The sequence below is a fragment of the Eucalyptus grandis genome, chromosome 9 (assembly GCF_016545825.1).
Source record: "Eucalyptus grandis isolate ANBG69807.140 chromosome 9, ASM1654582v1, whole genome shotgun sequence".
Taxonomy (NCBI): Eukaryota; Viridiplantae; Streptophyta; class Magnoliopsida; order Myrtales; family Myrtaceae; genus Eucalyptus; species Eucalyptus grandis.
Genome location: NC_052620.1, coordinates 24278084 through 24299385, shown reverse-complemented (window position 1 = coordinate 24299385; position 21302 = coordinate 24278084). Strand labels below are relative to the sequence as shown.

At 39.1% G+C, this 21302-nt stretch overlaps 2 protein-coding genes and 2 non-coding genes across 7 annotated transcripts; all 4 read right to left on the bottom strand.

Annotated features, from left to right (window-relative positions):
* Positions 1-505: 505 nt before the first annotated feature.
* Positions 506-577, bottom strand: TRNAP-AGG. Its single transcript has one exon. It is a non-coding gene; the product is annotated as a tRNA-Pro (tRNA).
* An 897-nt stretch (positions 578-1474) lies between these two features.
* On the bottom strand, positions 1475-1546 carry TRNAP-UGG. Its single transcript has one exon. It is a non-coding gene; the product is annotated as a tRNA-Pro (tRNA).
* Positions 1547-7349: 5803 nt separating this feature from the next.
* LOC104418654 (ERC protein 2) lies at positions 7350-14008 on the bottom strand. Of its 4 annotated transcripts, none has more exons than XM_010030055.3 (18): positions 13850-14008; positions 13541-13660; positions 13055-13148; positions 12765-12873; positions 12644-12682; positions 12487-12570; positions 12312-12373; positions 11615-11717; positions 11331-11471; positions 11038-11106; positions 10883-10939; positions 10515-10772; positions 10143-10226; positions 9891-10001; positions 9513-9583; positions 8591-8812; positions 8365-8458; positions 7350-8122 (listed from the first exon to the last, which is right to left on the bottom strand). In XM_010030055.3, the coding sequence occupies exons 2-18, from the start codon at positions 13599-13601 to the stop codon at positions 7829-7831; spliced, it is 1953 nt and encodes a 650-aa protein (XP_010028357.2). In that variant the 5' UTR covers positions 13602-13660; positions 13850-14008; the 3' UTR covers positions 7350-7828. The 4 variants fall into 4 exon arrangements, with proteins under 4 accessions (XP_010028357.2, XP_039157943.1, XP_039157942.1 ...); XM_039302009.1 differs by having other exon boundaries at positions 13759-13985; XM_039302008.1 differs by having other exon boundaries at positions 13827-13985.
* A 1275-nt stretch (positions 14009-15283) lies between these two features.
* On the bottom strand, positions 15284-20974 carry LOC104418653 (telomere repeat-binding factor 1). Its single transcript, XM_010030053.3, has 7 exons — positions 20825-20974; positions 19736-19918; positions 19409-19626; positions 18188-18272; positions 16895-16978; positions 16151-16495; positions 15284-15876 (listed from the first exon to the last, which is right to left on the bottom strand). Exons 2-7 carry the CDS (start codon positions 19883-19885, stop codon positions 15862-15864), a joined length of 897 nt encoding a protein of 298 aa, XP_010028355.2. The 5' UTR covers positions 19886-19918; positions 20825-20974; the 3' UTR covers positions 15284-15861.
* Between the last annotated feature and the right edge of the window lie 328 nt (positions 20975-21302).

Sequence of the window (21302 nt, the reverse complement as noted above, 5' to 3'; positions counted from 1 at the left end):
TAATCATTCTAATCCACAAAATCTTCATCTTTCCCTAGATGCGACGGTTGACTTTCCCTCAGCAATGTTCCGCTGATTTAGCAAATATCGGGTACTGTGGATCAATGAATTCTCCTAGGGGCTCCTTCCTATGAATTTTTATCGATCATGAGAATATACAATAACATAAATTGTGTTCACTTCTTTTTGGAAGTTCATGTGTTTTGAGTTGTTAAAACGATAATTTTGTGCACTTTGGAAGAGGAAGAACCTGCATCACCCAGATTTTGCGATTGGGGATTATTTATGATTTTTCATTATATTCATCTTCTTCTTGCTCTATATAAGGACAAAAATAAAATAAAAGCCAGAGTTTTACTGAAGAATTGGATCACCCACCCTCCCTCTACTCTTTTAAATATGTTATGTTATGATGCTTTTGATGTATTTTTACTGTAATATGCTAAGTAATGAATATCACGCGCAGTTTCGACCTAAAAATAAAATAAAATAAAAGCCAGAGAAGGGGGCATTCCGAGAATTGAACTCGGGACCTCTCGCACCCTAAGCGAGAATCATACCACTAGACCAAATGCCCTGTTCGTGATGATTGGTGTCAGATAAAACACCTTAACAAAAACAAGGAAAAAAGTACAACAATGATGCTGTCCAGCTTCAAGGGGAGGCGCCTTTTGCGTCTATATGTTGACTACATTTTTCTTTCAAAAATAAGATCAAACATTTATCTAAACACTGTCTAGGATCCCAATTTTTGTATTATGGTCTTCTTTAACTATATGCATTATTATTTGCTTGTTCATGCTAGTAAAACAGTCATTCATGTAATAAGATCCAAATTTGTGACATTGATTATCAATAATCATATCATGTTATCAAATCAAAACTTTTAGATTTCTAGCATCCATCTTAAGTGTCTCGTAGCCACAGTGAACATAATATGTCTTCCTTTATACTTTTAGCTTCATTATATTGATATGCTAGATAGTTTGGATAGGCATATAGTCATTATATCATTTTGCTCCTAATGAAGCTGGTTTCTCTACATATTGCTAGTCTACTAGATTTATTTTATGTATTATGATGTGGTTCTCATGAACTGAACTAGTACAAATTGTTGTGCTGCTTAGTCTCTCAAAGGGCGGCTCTTGCCGCTATCCCTAGCTTGGCTGCTTGGCTATGATCCTTTCGATTTTAAATGTCTCTTTGTATGTTTTTCATCTTATTATTTGCTATGGATCGCGGGCTACATAAAAAAGCAAAAAGTACGTGTGTTAGTAATATTTAGTACTGCATCCTAAGTTGACTTCTAACAATCTTTCATTATCCCAGTGCCTCTGCTTGACTGTGATCTTCCGAATTTTGCATTAATTCAAAAAAATGCACCCTAAGTTGACTTCTAACAATCTTTCATTATCCCAGTGCCTCTGCTTGACTGTGATCTTCCGAATTTTGCATTAATTCAAAAAAAGGCTGGGGGGCATTCCGAGAATCGAACTCGGGACCTCTCGCACCCAAAGCGAGAATCATACCACTAGACCAAATGCCCATCTCTTGATCCGTATGACAGTGAGTTTGTTGTCCTTCTGCGAATGGTCGCTTTAGCCACTAGACCAAATGCCCCTCTGTCAGTCCACTAGACCAACTGACATAATTTTAGTGTACTTCTGCAAATGGTCCAGAGGTGGTATCTATGAACAGCCAGTTTTAGTACTTTATGGTCACGGAATCTTGTGGTTGTTATAGAACTTCAAGGTACACTACACACGAGAAAATATTGAATGGTCCCGGACCACCAAGTCAGCATAGTCTCCGACCACTAATAGAGCACCACGTGAAGGTGTGGGGCTCGCTGGAGATCAAAGAGGATTTCTGCACGAAAGAAGTCGTCTTCCCAGTTCGGGACAACCCAATATTTTTTTGACTGGATACTGCCAATCTGTTCCTTTTCTTGCCCTTTACCTACAGGCAGAGGTGTGAATTCCCATTCGCTATCACAATTCATCGGACAAGTCGCTTTTGTCTACTGATATGTGCAATTTGCACGAAGTCGGGATCAACTCGGCGTGGAGATTGAAGCGATTTATGTGAAGGTGCCATTGTGATGTCTGCCTGTTCTCTTCTCGGTTGCACTATGGATGTACCTTTGGCGTCAAGGGGTAGTAGCATGTGAAACGGGCCAGGATAGGGGCTAGCATGTGCCTACACTCTTTCTTTGTTTTGAATTATTGTCCAGATTCTTTCTGGCGTTTGTTGAGGGTTTGAACTATGACTACCCCAGTCAGTACCAATGGTTTTTGTCCTTTTATACGAGACCAAAACAGAACAGTTTGAAATGCAGATCTTGCACTGACTTTGAGGCCCTCACGCGAGATCCAAGGCTTGAATCTCATGGTGTCGGTGCCAACTTCCATTTTTCTCTTTTTTAAGTCAGTTTCTTCTAAAAATCTTTCGGTCCAGCCTTCAAAGTATACAATTACGGGAAAATGCCATAAGAAAGGCTAGATTATGCCATCCAGACTTTGATCCAACGCGATCTTGATGAAACCAAAACGACGTAGTTTTTATAGAGACATAATCTAATGTGGCCTCGAAATGGAAAGACACTTGTCTTGGTGGTATTGCTAATCACAAACTGCGTCATTTCTCTCTCCCGCACGGGTGCTGACTTTGCGTTCGGCATTCGATGTTTCATGCAGTAAGCTCTTGGCGCAATTCCTTCGGAAGGCCAGAATTTGACCTTTCCGGCCTCAAGCTTCAAAGGAAAAATCAGCCTCTGTGGTGATAGACTGAACAAACGCCATCTGATGAGCTTTCATACGACGATGCTTCGACCGAGGCAACTTCGTATTTGTAGATTCCATCCGGCGATCGGAGCCGGTAGGTTTCGTCTTGACAGTAGCCTTATGCTTCCTGTCAGGTTGGGTGCTTGACGAAGGACAAAAAGACTGGAAAAGAATGCACTCTCTTGCTGGCTCTGCATAAAGCAGCAGTGTGAGAGAAAAGATATGTTGAGGCACGGAATCTATGTTTTGCTCTTTGGTAATAGAAAAACGTTTTGTTTTAAGTTTTTTCTACAAACTTGTTGAAATTCATATGGGAAATTCATATGTGTTTATTTCTTCTGGATTTTAATTTGTTGAGAATCGAAATGTCTGCAGTACCTTTTTTTTTTTTTTCGTGTTTTTGGTTTTGTCTGCATTTCTTTATGTTGGTTAATAACTTTTTACACGGATTGACAAAACATATTGTGATTGACATGGGCACACCACTAACGACAAGCATCCCTCGCTCGTCCCCTTTTTTCCCCAAATGGGAGGACATTTTAGATTTTGAGCCATGGCAATAGGAAATAATATGGACTTTTGATGGTCTAATTAAACAGATCCTCGCGGGTCATTCCACACTCAGAGCACATCACATTAGCAAGGGAGGATGCCGGATGCTGCAACATTACTTCAATTCTCATAGTCCTGAGAGACTCCGGTCTCCTAAACTATGACGAGTTAACATTTTGAATTATTGAAACACGTCCTTGTAATGGAATAATTCATTTTGATCGTTATCCAAATTTTTCTGCATCACTCAAAGGAAAGAAAAAACATTCTTAAAGCATTAGCATTAACTTTACAGATCAAGACACATAATAATAAGATAGTTGATATCTTTGGCATTACTTCCTATTTGATGCTGAACTTACTCTGATAAACAATTCTGAAAATGGCTTGATATGATTCTTTCCCAGGGGACTGCTAATGTGTTACTGTTTAGGAGAGTCTTGATAATATTCTATTTCTCTTAGGTCTTCCTCTGGTGTTGTCTTATCAAAAGGTGCAAAGATATGTGTACATTTTGATAAAATTGTACGAATATAAAGGATGGGGTGAAAATCTGCAAATCCGAAATACCGTTCCTTCTCAAGGGGATGTAGACGTTTAGAGGTAATAAATTGTCTTTGTGCTTGATATGGCTCTTTGTTGAACGTGGTGAGTTTTACATGACCTAATGGCGGACACACCCTCTAATTCTCACATTGGATGAACCTAACCATTGCTAGAAGCAGCACTGTTTCCAATCCCACAATTTCTTATTAACTGCTGTGTGAATTTCGCCATCTTTAGTCTCAATTTTATGTAGTTCCTCAAGAATCAATACTGTTGATATTTAGATCCTCAAGAATCAATACTGTTGATATTTTACTTCTTTGTTCTTGTTCTTTCGTCTGGCACTTCATGGACTAGGCCTTATATATTTATCGAGGGAAGGGAGTATATATTTTTTTCCAAGAGGCTAAGGGGGAAAATTGTATATCATTTCAGATATACTAAATTGATTTAAAAAAAAAAAAGTGATTTAACTAAATTTGAGCATTTCCTTGTTCATGCAATATTGTAAAGAGGAACTCTAGAGATGCTCTGAAGATTATATTACTTGTGAGATGGATACAAATGAAGGAATGAGGCCCTTATTTATATAAGTTCAAGTTCAAGCGTAGCCATACATCTATCTTTCATCTATGGTAGAGATTGTATCTCCCCATTTGCTCAATTAGCTGCATTTATTACAATAGTGTATATTTATAGTATTATCCACCTCAGAAATATTCTAGAATATTCAAGAAAACTCTAGGAGTTAAGAAGTTTTGAGGTTTACACGTTGTCGTTTTCTTGAGCCGTGAGCTTAGCTGTGTGATCCCTAAGCTCCTGAAGAATTTCAGAAATCCTCATTAATGAATCTTCCAGGGCTTGTGCCTTCTTTGTTGAGGCAATATGCTTTCTTGTTACAAGGTATGTTCTCTAACATACAGACCTTCAATATAACATTTTTGGCCTTCGATGCGCCATAGACAAAGAAATTAATCATGGATATGGCCGTTGAAGTTGCAACTTTAACGATGGGATTAAACCTATATGTTGATACCATTAATTTGTGACCACAAATGTCGTGGTTTCTATTTTTTGGTCGTTAGCTAAAGGTCGATTTGGGGCAAAGGCTAGTGTTTTGACAACTGAGAGAGACGCCACACGTCTCCATTTCATGGCCTCGTCAAATTATTTCCCTGAAAACAGCATTGTTTTGGTTTTACTAAGTCACGTCAGATAGGCGGCAAACTGAGAATATTTTCTAACTTTTTGTCGATTATTCAGAAGTTTTACTTTCTTGTCATTTGATTGCTTTGCATTGTTTTCACAAATTGAAGAGAGGGAAAAATGCTTCAACCTAAATCCCTCTGTCATCAGGTTCAGCCAAACACAGTTTTGCCCCCACAAATACTCTGTTTAAGTTGTACACTATAGACAAGTCTTATTTTCTTAGGTGTATGTAACAGGCTTCTACAAGATGGGCATTCCCATGAAATGGTCACAAGAATTGAGAATTCACAAGAATGAGAATGGCCATTGGGTAAACCTTTTCATTCCTGAATTTTCAATGCCATATGATACCCCGCACGTATGTCTCTACTAGAATGACATGGTTTGCAGAATATCCTTCATTTGTAAAGTGAAATTTGCAACCATCATGATCTGGCTTTTCTATTTTTTTCTTTTCCCTATTTTACTTGAGATGAAATCGTTAATTTTCTGCGACCTCGTTTCTCTCTCACTGATACAATCTCCTCCCTTGGTTTCTTGTTCTCCCATTTTAGCAAACTTGTGATGAGGTGACAGAGCAGGAGAGGCTGGCAAGATTGAGGGAACAGCAGGGCAACGATGGGGTTCACTTTAAAACAGGTACTTTCATGATCTAACCTGAGGGTGCTGGTGAGGCATCGGAAGACATGGCATTTGCAGGGACAACCCAGAAGTGCACGGCCTGCGAAAAGACAGTGTATTTGGTCGACAAGTTGACGGCCAATAGCCGGGTTTACCACAAGGCCTGCTTCCGGTGCCACCACTGCAATGGCACCCTCAAGGTACGTCAACACAGTTTCTCCATGTTCATTTCGTTCTTTTGAGCTTAGAATCAATCCCATGAATTGAAAGTCCAAATTTTGCAATTTGTTGTATATTCCATTCCAAGGCTGCATGGGCGGAATAATGCTCCTAACACAGTAATTTATAATTTTCAGCTGGGCAACTTCAATTCTTTTGAGGGGGTCCTCTATTGCAGGCCTCACTTCGATCAGATCTTCAAGAGAACGGGCAGTCTGGATAAGAGTTTTGAAGGTAAATACCATTAGCAATTCCACCTAAAACTACTGTCGTATACCTGCTGTCGCTGCAGAAATACCGACTTCTTTTCTTATTGTCAATCTGGTCTTGTTGCTCCGGGCTACCCATCAGGAACTCCGAAGATTGTAAAACCAGGAGCTACGGATAATGAGGTAATGTACCAGCGAAAATCCCTCTCAATAAACAACCTGGCGTAAGAATTCGTATAAAAAATGTCTGCGTCTATTTACCTGGTGTGTTGCCTGGTGTGTTGAATGGATGAAACGACAGAATGCTGCCACAGCAAACAGAGTCTCCGCCTTTTTTGCAGGGACCAGAGACAAATGTGCGAGCTGCAATAAGACTGCATATCCCATTGAGAAGGTGAAACATTCTACGAACATTTTGTCCATGAATCGGCACCTGTTTCTTGTGTAAGGCCATAGTATATGTTTCTCAAAGAGAGAATACCTGAGTTGGGGCCTTTTTCAGAACCTTTCTGCTTTAATACGAGAATCTTAAACACATATCACTAACACAGGCCTCTGAATTGTCTCTAAGGTTACTGTGAATGGGACTGGATATCACAAGAGATGTTTCAAGTGCGCCCATGGGGGCTGTACCATTAGTCCCTCAAATTACATTGCCCATGAGGGAAAACTTTACTGCAAGCACCACCACACCCAGCTGTTCAAGGAGAAAGGAAACTACAGCCAGCTCGATACCAGCAACAAACAATTTGAAGCCACTAAAGTTACAGCTGTGGAGATTCTTGCGGAGTAATAGCACATTGAAAATCATGTTAATTCAGTTCCTTTTATCTTTTTCCTGGCAATTTCTTGGGCTGTCTGTGGTTGAACTTACCGGAAGAATGCTTGTATTATGAAAAAAATTAGCCTGTACTTGGAGAGACTTGTTTTGATGTGGAGTAAACCTCAACAGCAATTGAATTAAGATCTAAGCTACTGACGGAAGCAGTCCCGTTGAAAGAGATTTAAAACTCTGCATTGCCTTAAAATGACATCCTGCTGTGACCCAAATGGCAAACTGAAACAATTCACCCGCACAAACCTATTCCCTCATCTTTGTCCATGAATAAGCGGAAGAACAGATAAGCCATTTCCAGTAGCATATTGCTGGTCAATCTCATTTAGACCACGGATAAGCCAAAGAACAGAAAGCAATTTAAACATTAACAAGTTGCACATCAAATATGAGTGATATTAGCCAAAGGAACAAATGCCATATGCCAAGACAAGCATCTGAAACAATCGTTGGAGCAGGAGATGGATATTGAGCATCCAAATCTGTCCTATTCCAATTTAAGTCATGGAGCAAATAGAATGGCTAAGACTCGTTACTTCTGATAACTAATTTTCACCAGAACAACACTGTACATCCTATTAAAGGAGTGCAATAATTATGTACACATATGGTAGTAGTTTTCTAAACCCAAACAAGAGGGTTTTCTTTGATCATCACCTGAGAAGGATAGCATCGGTACAATGAACATGCAACACAAGACAGACTTTTCCATTTCCCCTCCCAGTCCCAGTGTAATTTCCATGTGTCTGCTTGGTAATATTTACGCAAGGTCCATGAGATTCCCCATCCTTTCTCAGGCCATCCATCAGAATAAAAGAATGCTTGGTTAGGCAACTACTTTTGATCCAAGCTCTTCAAGCAGCTGGTATTCCATGCTCTGTTTTAGTGGCCGTCTCCTTCAATGTTTGAGCTGCGAGTATTAAGAGCTCCACCATCTCAAATCCGGCTGCAGAAACAGAATCAACTTTTTCCCCACCAGGATCACCAAATAAATCACCAGAATCGCTGCTGACACTATCAAGAGAAGATTCCTCATCCATCCCAGCTGACCAACTAACAGGAAGGCAGCTGCCGAGAGCAGTCTTTACAAGCTTTGCCTCAGAAATGACATCTTCTAGAGTTTCTGAGATCCCAACGGATTCTTTGGCCTGCACAGAAGGAACATGATGAGAAACATGAGTGCGTGCAGATAAAAAAGTTTCCAGAAAAATGGAGGTTCAAAATCGAATGCCCATTGTAGTCATGCTCGTAAATTAGAAGAAAGCAAGCCAGAAGTACTATATTATGCTCCTCAAGAGTTGATGAAGGCCATAGGCAATCAGATGCTTAGGTTATACCAATAGAATATACATCACAGCCTGCAGTTTAAATACTGATCCATCAGGATTACCTGGAGAATTGCAAGACGAAGCCTGTGGATTGAAGAAGTTATATGCTCCATGCTATCCAAGCTTTCTTTGAGGGTAGCATTTTCAATTCTCATTCTAAGAAAAGGCTTGAGTCAGGGTTTATGGAGGCTAGAAAAAAGAAGGGAAAAGGGAAGTTTCATATCCAAGATTTACATAGGAAATTCGTCAGTGAGCATGCATTCATTTACTGGGGATCGAGTTAAGAACCTGGCAATGTCCATACTGTCACTGGATTTTCTGCCAGATATACCTCCATCACTAGAAGGGTGTGCTTCTGCTGCACCTCCAAAATCTCCCACAGTTATCCAACGCTTCAGATATGTTCTCTTAAGAATATTCCTCAATTTTCCATCTTGTTGATGAGCAGCAATTTTTTTTTCTCCAGCGAATGCCAAAACTCTTCCTTGTCTCGTCTCTGAACCCATTTTCCTACAACAAATGCATATATTTCAGATTTCAATGCGCACCGTATATCACAGTTTAACAGCTATGGACGGAACTTTTTTATGTGCTACACAGTAGAAGCATGTCTGGGCTTTAGTGCAAATTGTGTTCAAATAGACAGACAGCCTCAAGACATTTACTACACAACTAACTCAAATATCCAATTTTCATAGCACAAGTATAAAAAAAAAAAATCTTTTCTTTAGTTAGGGCAGCCTGATGATCTAAATACCATAACAAAGGACGTCAAACCAAAATGCCATGAGAAACTCCAACTCATAATTGAGAACGCTCAATCCTTCTTTCGAATGACTTGGTCCTCTATGGAGTATGACAAAAGTTCAGATGATTTGACATAGAATAGAAGCAGAGATTAGTAACAGCACAAAATAGACACGTGAGATGCATTGTCCAGTTATACAAAACTTGCACGTTCACAAAAGAAAAAGAATTGACTGAGGCCAAGAACACTAAAGTAGCACCACTCTTGCAATTACAATTTCACAGTACATGGTCATTCTTAACTAAGTAGGCCTGATCGCAACTAAGTTGACTTTATTATGCAAAACCTATACAGGCGACATATTCGAACCTCACTATTTACAGTAAAACAGAAACCAAACATGATGCCACAAATTGGAAAGATAAATTCTCACTCCCTCAAGAGTTCAATGATGAGTCTTACTCTTTTAGTAATTGATATTCCTGCCTTAGTTGTGCCAACTCCATGAGAGCTTTCACCTTTTCATTTGTAACCTTTAAGAAAAAGCAGTTTGTCAATACTTTTTTCATCTTAAATGATGTCAATACATCAATAAATAAACAACAAAGAAGAAAAATAAGACTCATTAGGGAAAGTGATGCAGAAAGAACTAAACCAACCAGCCTGAATATAACATGGCCAAGAATAATTGGAGTGATTAACACACAGTTGCCCTTTTTTTCAAAGAGTGAAACTCTATCAATACACCAACAGGATGTCATAAGCAAGATAAAGGCATTTCAAACTGAGCAAAGGGTATCAGAATTATGAAATCCTCAGGAATTATGAGAAACATATTACCTGTATTAGATTTCTCTGAAGTTCCTCACTCCTTTTCCGCAGAGCAGCATTAACATTTCTGTCCAATAAGTGCCTCTCTTCCTGTTGCGATAGAAGGAGTAGTGCAGAAACCTGCAACAATTCCCCGTTTTAGTGTCCGTGTTGTTCCTACTCAATGGAAATGTTCACAATATTGCTTGAAGCACCTCAATGCGTAAATCATTATACTAAACAAGCAACTGAAAAAATGCAAACTGGAAATTTATACAGAACCTTTTCTTGCAACGCCTGTGCAAAGGCGTCAGATGCATCAATCTTTCTATCAACTCGGATGTCTGGGAAGCCAGTATTACTCTCCTACATCAATAGTAATGAAGCTAAAGTATAACTTAAAATTGCCCTTCAATAAGAAACAGCACAGTGACATATGCTTAGTTCTTCATTTAAATTCCATGTCTACGGGCCAAACAGACAGTGATCTACAAAAACAAATCAAGCATCATAATTGCACATTCTGTGCTCTTTTTTCATAAATCAACAATCAATAACATGTTCAGGAAGCAAAGAAAAGATTTTACCATATTTTATTCTACTCATGAGAAACATATGAATGAATATAGCAACAGGTGCCTATCATTAGAGTACCTCAGAGACCGCATGGAAGGCAGCATCGGTTTTTGGATGTAAATCTGGACATCCATTTTTGTCAAGCTTCACAAAATTAATTGGCTGTCCTTCTAGCTTCCTCTGATTGACCTCGCTCAATCTTTCTTTTATCACATTCATAGTAGCTTTCATATGGAAATTTTCCTCATCGAGTATACGCTTGATATGGCTTCTATGAAGAGAATACTCCTGACGCAATCCCACTATTACATTTCTTACCATTTTTTCCAAACCCATCTGCATAGGAGCCCCAAAAAAAAAAAATTTTAAAAAATAAAATAACAAACTGAGAGAGGTCAAAGTGATGGAAAATAGTACTTTGTATTTTTAGAAAAGTGATATCTTACTTTCTTTCTCTCCAATTCGCGAACTTTCTTCTTCAAATGATTTTCAATCTCCAATCCCTATACACCATAATTATTCGGATTCTTAGACATTCGATCAAGAAACACTAAGATGCAATCAAATGAGTTGAAAATAAAGCTTAAATCCAAAATATTACCACCCGGAACTTATTCTGAAGATCATCCACAGAGTTCCTAACCAACTGCAATTCTTCTTCCAAGGCACTCTGTCTGAAGAAAATTTATTCAAATTGCGCACAAAAAATAGAACCTCAAACTAGGTGATGACAAGGAATGAGAGCAGACAATTTGGTTGAAGGGACAATACAAAAGAATCAAGAAAGTGTTCATTATGACACTAAAGTCTGTTACCTCCAAAACAAAATCCTAAGAGCACACACGTAAACAGCCTTTTTAAAAGGAGTAGAAAACAATATCCACGAGAACTTACGATGTATTTAGATGTGGACGTATCATTATAACTCCACACTTCCGTAGGATCATTTAATAGGCGGATGCACTTTTGGTCCCACGTCATGTCCTCAAAATCTAGATGAGATTGTTGTCTAATCTCATAAAACATATCGACAACCTGTTCCAACAAATAATTAATTTTCTCACACCCTTTGTACCAGGATCAGTTTAAGAAATTTAACCATGGGGAAAGCTGTCAGAAATACCACAACAGTGAAAGATTTGGACCCAAGGAAGTGGCAAATGGAGGAATTTAATTACCTTCTTAAACAGGTCATTATTTTCTTCTTGCTTAGCTAGCTCACTTTGCAATTTATTAATAAGTTTCTTCTGTTCAAGAGAATCCGATGTAAGCTCTTGCATCCTGTGCAAAAAATGGGATATGGATTCAAGACAAGGACAATATCATAATCAAGAGAAAATCTACTCCCCTCAAGAAATTCTCGAACATAACAATATATGGATAACAAAATTCTACATCCAAGAATGTACAAAGAATCTCTGTGAGACATGTACACCACCAAAGGAGTCTCAGCCTCCTCACTTGTAAGGTTTTTTTATGTCATAAATCCCTTGGTCACAAGGACTCCACATCCGTGCCCCCTAGAAATATAAAATTCTGAGACAATAATACAGTCATATGGATCAGCACTTCATGTCAACTTAGACCGCCTTTCGTGGACATTGAAAATTAGAAACAACGAAAAGGTCAAAACACCAGAGCATTGATCAGATTGGTCAGATTTACACACACCCAGCCGCCATCATAAAATGTAATTCTTCCAGAAAAATGCCAAAAAATGTACGTAATTGATTTAATCAACATAAATTGATTACCGAGACTTCCATTTTGCTTAGGTAATTTTAACGATATGTGGCCTGCCATTATAATATGTTTCTCCGATCATAAAACACATATGTGACAGTACAAGAGCCAGATGCTCGGCGTAATAATTACCTCTTCTCAACATCATTTAATTTCTGTAACATGGTCTCTTCTTTTTCCTTAGCCTTCTCTGCCTGCCACCAAATAACCATACTGCTCATCACTAAAACTCTTCAACAGTCAAACACAATCTATAAAAAAGGGGAGAACAAGATAAATTTGGCTATAACTCAAAATATTTCAAGACCTCCATTATTGAGTGATCCCGTTCAGCAAAAGCAGCAGCAACACAGCCTTGAAAAAACTTTAGCTGCTTCTCAGCTTCCAGGTTCTGCAGAAAGCTATAGTTAATGCAAATTTTCACAAAAGAAAGCAGAAATAAAGAATTGAGAAACAAAGCAGACCTTTGTGACTTCTGCACTATGTAAGTCTGCTAGCTGGCCCTGAATATGGATAAAGATAAGTGAGTTCCTAAATTCTCGTACGTCAGATCATAAACTGACCTAAAGCAAGTCCCCATTTTACCTTGATTCTGTATGCCTCTGAAAGTTCCTCTTGAAGATTTACATTTTCTCTTGTGCATAATGCCAGCTTCTTTTTCAAAGTCTCGATCTCCTGCTCCAAGCTAGCTGTCCTAGTAGCGCAGTGATTACATAAAATTTCTTATATTTCCATCTAAAATAGAGATTATCATACACCCAAACAAAGAGGAGAGAAAGGGACAACGAAAAACCTGGAAGGCTAAATCTAGAAGATGAAGAAGGAACGAGGAAACAAATGCCATCAATCTCAAAGGTAGGAGTTAATAAAATTACCTTTGAAAATGCATTTTAGTAGCCACAACAAGATAGCCAGGCCCTGCTTGCTGCATACATAATTGCTCGATATCTTTACGCAACTCGTCACGCTCTGCACAAAGGAATTCCATCCACCATAACCCCAAATGAGAAAGCTATAGTATCCATCAATTCTCTCGCTTCCTTATATTGAGTACGGGTGAAAAGAAGTGAGGCAAGCCAGATAGAGATGCAAAAAAGAATCGAAAAGGTGGCGTTTTAGATTTCCAATCCGTTCAATACACCTTAGAGGAACCAAAACTGAGACTAGGACGGACACCACCTACTCCAACATCCCAGGACTACAGCGAGACTTCTTCCTAACGAGGGAAAGATCAAAATTTTACAGAGAAAACGTCCCAAATCAAGCAAACCGCGAATTACCCACGAGAAGACATCACCCATGTAATAAAACCGCGAGACCAAATGGAAAAGTGAACACCGAAAACGGGAGACAAAACATACCGCGCTCGACCTGCTGGATGCGAAGCTCCAGCGGCTCGGTGCCACCGGAGTTTTCGGCCATGAAAAAGGACGGAGCTCACGGACACTGAATTGGGCAAGAAGGCAATTGGGGAAGAAGACCTGCCAGGACAGAGCAGAGAAAAGGGAAGTTCAATCGAATTCGCACGACCCGCGAAGCTTAGCCAGGAATCTTGAAACGACCCAGAAGAATCGGAAACCGCGAAAATCAAGGGAGAGAAGGCGCGAAGCTTGCAGGTCTTCCCCGTCTTCTAGGTCGAACGCGTACCGAGACGGAATCGACGATTTTACCTGGGAGATGGAGGGGGAGGACGCGACTCCAGCACAGCCCTCCCGACACGAAATCGAGCAGTACGAAGACGGAGAGACGACAACTCTCTCTCTCTCTCCTCTCGATCGATCGTTCCTACGTTGGACTGATCCGAATTTACGGCTTTTTTGATTTTTTTTTGGTGTTCGAGCTTTGGGCAAATTGCCTACTTTAATGATGGAGGATTCTTTTCTTAATTTCCCCCCCTTTAAATTACAAAAATGTCAAAACTGCCCCTTGGGGGGGCCCGCTTCTTATCACGTCTCATTTTGATATATTTAAATAAAAAAATTAATTAATTATTTAAATTAAGCGAAATTATTTTCATAATTTGCCCTTTGACAAAGACAAAGCTGAGTTAGGACGACAACAATCATGCTTAAATTATCTTGCTTTTTACTCTCTTTATTTTTGGGCTCCAAGTCCTTGTGCCGTCGACATGTGGCACGACGGTTTGTGGGTATTTCAATGTATATTCATTTTTTTTTTACCCATACATTTCGTCGTCTACATTTTGCTCACTTTACATGAGCAATAATAGATCAATTGCCATGCCAGGTGCATACATTATTAGATCTCTTAAACCCATGGATATCAAGCACAATCTAAACGTATCACATTGCATTGAGCCGTAATATGCTTTTAGTGTCTGAAATTTCAAGAATATATGATGAATGCGATTTATTTGTGACAAGTTGAAAATAAATAATTATAGATTATTGACATATAAAATCTAAAAGATAATCGACCCATGCATGGGATAAAAAAACACATTGATTTGCTTTTTTTAAGGGTATCTTTATTTGAGTGAAATAATTTTTCAAAAATTAATTTTCCAAACTGAACTTAAGTTCATTAAAAATAACTAATCAATAAAAATATTTAATCAAAAAACTTAGGAAAAAGTAAATATTTAAATCTAAAGAAATGAAAATACTTTTTGAATTGCTCCTTTCAAATTTTTTAAACTTTTTCTTTTTTTTTTTTTTCCTTTGCCGGTCACTTAGCCTCGACAATGGTCAGGGACAGGCTGGCAAAGCTCGACCCCACCCAAGGCCAATAAAATCAAGTTCGCCAGATCTCGACAAAACTCGACCTCACCCATGGCCCATTGCCAACCACCATTGAGGCTCGGTGATTGAGTGAAGAAGAAGGAAAAAAATCAAAATTTATTTAAAAAACCAAAAAATTTCCTGCAAAATAAAACAATGAAATTGAAATTATTTTGCAAATAAAATCCAAACACCTAAAAACATTTTCGATGACATATCACCAAATAAAAGAAAACTATCCATTTTTCAAAAAAACTTTTCTAAAAAAGTATTTCCTTTGTCATGAAATTCTCTCTAAAAAACAAAACCCAAATGCACGCATCTGCCGAGTCATTGCTTCCACGAAATAGATGGAACCGAATGTGAAGCAGCAATTGAGTTGTCACAGACGACAAGGTATTAGAGTACCTACAATTCCTACAACAGTTATCAGCCCTCAATGGACTTCACTAAATGAAATTTCTGCTACATAGCTGAAAAACTACAGCCTAAAGTCTGGGATACACCATTTAAAAGAATCTGAAAAGAGCACGTTCAAAATGAGAAGGCACAAAAATCCGTCGAATGTAACTGCGCCTAGAGTTAAGAAAATGTACACCCTGCTGCTCTCAAAAATAAATTAGAGCACTCCAATCAATCTATCCCTTTCGACTAAACTGCAAATGAAAAGAACAGTCGAAAACTTTCTGCAGATATCAGCTGTCTAAACTTCTGCACCATGAGATCTATCATCCAATCAGTCCGAACCTCCAACAGTGCAATATGCAGCGGCTCAATACAGCAACGCATGAAGAAGACTTGTCAACAGCATCAACAGGGGAGAGAATTGTCTCTGACATATTTACAAATGATACGAGATACCAGCAGACTATCAAAACATGAGCTCTCGTCTAGGAAAACTCAAAACACCTAGCTCCTATCTGCACTTGACAGAGATGCTGTCATACTCGAATCATCTGCAACATTTGACAAACAGAAGCCAAGTAAGTAGTGTCAGAAGCTCCAACAAAGCTATCAACGGTTGGAATGGTAAAGTAAATGGCAATCTAAACTGATCACTAAGCATGCATTTTGAAAGCCACGGGTCAACAGGTCCTAGTATTCTATATGAAAATAAATATCAATGAGATTTCTGGAAGCTCATCTCATGCATCAACTGCAGAAGATTGTTGGTTAGAGATGATAGTAAAATACTTAATTACAAGATTTGAAAGCAAATAAAATCACTACCACTTTTCTTCCTTTCATTGTTTTCATCGCTGCTTCTGCAAAAGCTTGTGCTGCTTCTGCATCAGCTTCAGCAGCTTCAGCCTCCTTAGCTGCCTCCTCAGCAGCGGCAATGGCAGCTTCTGCCTCAGCAACTGCTCGAGCAGCTGCTGCAGCAGCTTCCTCTGGAGTCATAGTCCTCATCTTGGCCAACTCCAAGTCAACCTGGGCCGCAGTAAGCACATCATCATCGTCATCATTTCTATCCACTTTTGGTGGAAGCTTCCATCCATCAGACAGAAACATCGAAGAGGTCCTTCTTCTAGCAAGAGAGCCAGGTCCAGGAGCAATCCTATACTTGCGTTTCACCTATACAGCAATGTCATGTCACCACTTATCCCGGAAAGAAACAATCAAGAAGGCTTCTCAATAAAATCTGGCTAAGATATATCTGTAAAATGGAGTTGACTGGAAGTACATAAAAGAATTAAGAAACCAGCAAAAGTTTCTCACAGGACATAGCAGGAGAAGAGCTCAGCCTCACTAATGAGTATTGAGTAGTAACCACAAATGAAAAGAGCAAAGACCAAGTGAAGAGACCAATCCAACTTGCATTTTCTACCAGCAATCCAAAATACATGACCCACCCATGACCAAGACCACAAACGTCAACACATTCATCCCCGCCCATAGGGATAATACAAATTAGTTAGGAATCAGATATATGACAACAAACTTTAAGCTCAAGACAGTAATGCTTCAATTTACCTTAACCAATTTGCCAATTGACATCAAGTACTTTAGTTTTGCTGACAGCAGCCTCTTGAAATTTGGAGGTGCCCAATATTGCTCCTGTTCAATCAATAAAATGATAACATGTCACCTATAGAAGTAAGAAGGAATATTGCAAAGTCTAACACTTCATCATGCAAATGCTTGCATAAAAACCTCCAGGGAAAGCATTACTAACAAAGGTAACAGACTTGCAATGCAACAACTCTTATTTAACCGGCAAATCCTATGACAAAAAATATGAAAAGGGATTTTAAAAGGCATTTAAGGATTTGAAAATTAAAAGTGAATGTGAAAAAATAGCCACAATTCAACCATGATTATAGATGTAAACAGATAAACCGGATGAGTAGTTATAAAGGGTTCACTGTGGCAATTTTGACACAATAACTAAAAAGTAGCTGTCAAAATGCATTTGCATCCCATCATTACCATGGTGCTGCACAGAATACTAGACAGTGATACATCTTAAGTCCAGAAACAAAGAAAAAGGAAGATGGTAGCAGAAAATCTTTAAATGACTACTTAAGCAGATAAGTTTTAAGCTTAAATTCAGCCTCACAACAATTGCAGAAGAGCCTGCAACACACATCATTTTGCAGAAAAAGAAAAATTCAACCAGAAACATAAACAACTCGAGATATAGAAGTCATCGAGAAGCAGCCAATTCAGGTGGAGCTACCATATGGCAAATTAAGCCAACTTACAAAGTGCTGAATTCATTCCGACATTCTCAAGTTATTTTAGACTTTCCAATCCGAAAATGTCAAGGGAAATGTTCATTCTTCTAAAGTAATCTGAGATAGAGAAATCCAAGCAACTAACTCAATGACTAATGGCTTGGAGAACATAGAAGTACCAATTTAATTGAGTGGACCAAACTTACGGGTTGATACTCAAACTTACTCACAAAAGCGCTACACAAGCCTAAATAAGATTGTCCCCTTAGAAGTAGCAGGCTAGCGAATCTAACAGAAACAATAACAAGCTGGTAAAGGTGCTCTGTACAGTACAAGATAAACAGATAAATTATATGCGTGTCCAAAAATAAACTTAAATCTTGAGCTGCACCAACAATAAAGTTACTGTTACAATCTAAATTGACCACACCCACTCGTGAAAAGGGCAAAAAGTTTCAACAGCAATTGTGACACCAGCTTTTTAAAGGAAAAGCCAGCAGTCAGAGTGACAGTGAACACACAATAGATATCCTAATGAAATCTAAAGAGAATACATCATGGAAAATTTATCCTTAAAGAAGAGAAGTACCTCAATGAATGTAGCAATTGCTGTTTTATTAGAACCACTGGGCTCCTTCAGACTGTTTATGGCATCAATGATGAGGTTTTCCAACCTATACAAATGAGACAGAAAAGAATTTATTCTTCCACTGATTTGGATAGATAGGACCCAAGTAACAGATTCCAATGTACAGAAACAAGACAAATAATGCCAACCACCTATAGCAACTAAATCCCGCCACTTGATTCGCATATAAAAGGAAAACAACCTATTTTGGCCTCCGCTGACTCACCAAAAGCAAAAGAAGGCCATGGATATCACACCCATTTTGTCATATACAAGAAAGACACAAGCAACAAACCTCAACAGTTAAAACAAATGCAGCTAAGGACAAATATATCTCATGTGATCTAAGAAAAGTCAATAGTTCAACTATCTCTAAACTATGGCAAAATACGGAACTCCCCAGAAGTATGAAAAATAAGACTTCAAGAAAAGTAGTTGCAAGGCTTGCCCAGAATTCGCAGCAGTCTATAACTGCAGAATCCTTAAAAAATTAGCCTCCACTCAACTCTCAAGTGCCCAAAATCAGAAAACTTTTCCAAACCAAGTACATCACTCGCCATAAAGTTATGCAGCCTAAGAGATGTATTCACTGCATTAAACTACATGCCTATCTCTGCATTACATCTTCTTGCATATGGTTTTGAACCCTTCGACAACAAATATTCACCAGAATGAGAAGTCTCTAGCTAGAACTTACAGCCTGTAACCCCCAAATAGGTAGGGCTTCTATTTGATTATTTTCACCAGATTAGTTATTTGAATTCATAAAATACTTTTGACACCATCAACCACACCTTCATCGACTTTTATTCTTTGCCTCGGCACGTCGATCAAAATATATACTGAGAAAAGTGAGACCATCGTGCTAAACTATTGTCCTCAGCCTTCAAAGGCATTGCTTTTTAAGTATTATCTATTCATGTTTATGCTTCCTCCAATTTCCTCAAGGATAATCAAACTTTCTACAGCATCATATCCATTTTCATAATCAAACTAATCATAAAACTTTCTTGTGCAACTAGGCAGGCCTTCTAGCATTTATGATGCATCACAACCACAAGACCTAGCATGAATGGAGCAAGGAATGAATAAAGGATAAAACTTAGCATAGAGGAGTAAACAATACACTAGTGCCACATATTACGTTATAGGTCATATCATTAAGAAGAATGACTGGCTCACCTAACGATAGATCGCTTTGGACCATCAATGTGCAGAGCATCACCAGAAATTGAAAGATCTTTCATATCCACCATTTCCTCATCACTTTGGACAGCGTTCCTAGCAGCTGCAGAGCTCTCTTCCTGTCTAGGCACATGGTGCACTCTTTTAACAGTCAGCTTAGCCTTGTCTCGTGAACCCCAACCATTAGCCATCACGCTCATGTTTCTCCACTTGTCCTACATAGCACAAAAGCCGAACAGCTCTAATTAACTGGAAGACAAATTTTAGACGAAGAAACTAACAAAGATCTGTTCAACAAATAGAGATTCAGGTTCTTACGCATACCTTCAGGTCGACATTCGAGCGCAGATACAAGACGCTGCTAAACTCAGGGTCCTTGAGAATTGTACGCCATTTTCCAGCCCCATGCTTTATAACCCCAGCTTTCAATGCCGCTTCCTCTTCTGCCGTCCATTTTTGCTTCGGTGCCCCCATCAGAAGGAGCAATTACAAATTTACCCAAAAGATCTGCACACGAAGCCGAGAAGCAAGATAAAAGAGAGCAACCAAATAAAGATGGGCTGACTAAGAATCGCAAAAATCTAGTATGACAATATGGAAAGAAATCATAGCTCAACCTCACATTTTTGAGCACATCATTTACGAACCTGCAAACTTAAGAACTTGAAAGGGATAGAAATTCATATATTCAACTTGCACAAGCGCACTAAATGGGAAAGAGAAGCTATCCTCAATTCTAATGAACCGTTCAATTAAAGATAAAAGTAGATAAGTGAATCCACAAAACTCAGAGGCAGATAGGATCAAAAACAAAAATATGATTTAATTATGGTTTCCGATCAGCTTAGTTTTTCGGCTCATTTCCAATCCTTTAATGAGGGCCGAACAGGTTGTTCAATCACACTTCCAAAGAACGATTCTACTAACGGTATCCATCTTTTCTCTATCCAATTCACACGCATAGCTAATCGATGTGGCCACCATTCCGATTCAGGAATACTAATAGCGCGGCGGGAGGGCCACGTCGGATCCCCCGCCTTCGAGAGACTATAAACACGTCCGAATTCAGAGAAATCACCTCATTCACCATAATTCAAAAACAAGGCACCTGATCATCTCCAACCAGATAAAAACTCAGCAATCACCCCGGAATTTCAACGATCAACTGAGGTGAGAACCTATTGAACTTTTCACCAACACGAACCTATCAACCCTACCAACGTGCAGCCACCTCAATTGAACATGGAAAACGCAGCAAAACAACAAGAAATCAAGCACCACCTCCGCATTGAAAACCCTAGTGATAGTAGAATTTGAATTCGGCAGAGGGTTTTACAGTGACGTGAATGAGGATGCGAAGGACATCAAATTCGATTGAGAAGAAGAGAGAGAGAGAGAGAGAGAGAGAGAGACCGTCTCGCAAATTAGGGTTCCGCCACATGCGATTTGGGGGTCGCCGCCGCTGCTGCTGCGGAGATTGAAAGCTCTCGTTTGGCCCCCTTATATTCGGGGGTTCGTCGTTCCCATTCAAAGTTCGTTTTTCCGTTCTAAGATTAACGTTGCCCGAGAAATTTTCAGATTTTTACATGGGACACGTCGGACCAAGACGACACGTGTCGGTCATACGTTGTACCTTGCTCCCCCCCGCGGGGCCCCCACAACTTCGAGAAATTATACTTCGACCCCGCCCTCGGTAAAAAGAAACATATTTACACCCTCGCCGCCTTAAAACTTCAGTTTCATGGTAGTGATTTAGCATTCGATGGCTTGAGATTGCGATGTATTATGTAGCTCTTCCCCTCGGTAAATGACGCTTCGCTTGATTTACTTTTAGGCCTGCTCCCTACTTTGATGTGGTCCGAAATAGACGTACGATTCAATTGTTCTCTTT

What these genes read in the sequence shown, in the direction of transcription:
- LOC104418654 (XM_010030055.3), bottom strand. Translation starts at nt 13,601, where the DNA reads ATGGCCGAAAACTCCGGTGGCACCGAGCCGCTGGAGCTTCGCATCCAG. An exon ending in TTCAGAATAAGTTCCGGGTG is followed by an intron (nt 10,940 to 11,037) that starts GTAATATTTTGG and finishes TATGGTGTATAG; the next exon opens with GGATTGGAGATTGAAAATCA. An exon ending in GCGAATTGGAGAGAAAGAAA is followed by an intron (nt 10,773 to 10,882) that starts GTAAGATATCAC and finishes GCTCCTATGCAG; the next exon opens with ATGGGTTTGGAAAAAATGGT.
- LOC104418653 (XM_010030053.3), bottom strand. Translation starts at nt 19,885, where the DNA reads ATGGGGGCACCGAAGCAAAAATGGACGGCAGAAGAGGAAGCGGCATTG. An exon ending in GCTCGAATGTCGACCTGAAG is followed by an intron (nt 19,627 to 19,735) that starts GTATGCGTAAGA and finishes TGTGCTATGTAG; the next exon opens with GACAAGTGGAGAAACATGAG. An exon ending in CAATTGGCAAATTGGTTAAG is followed by an intron (nt 16,496 to 16,894) that starts GTAAATTGAAGC and finishes ATTGCTGTATAG; the next exon opens with GTGAAACGCAAGTATAGGAT.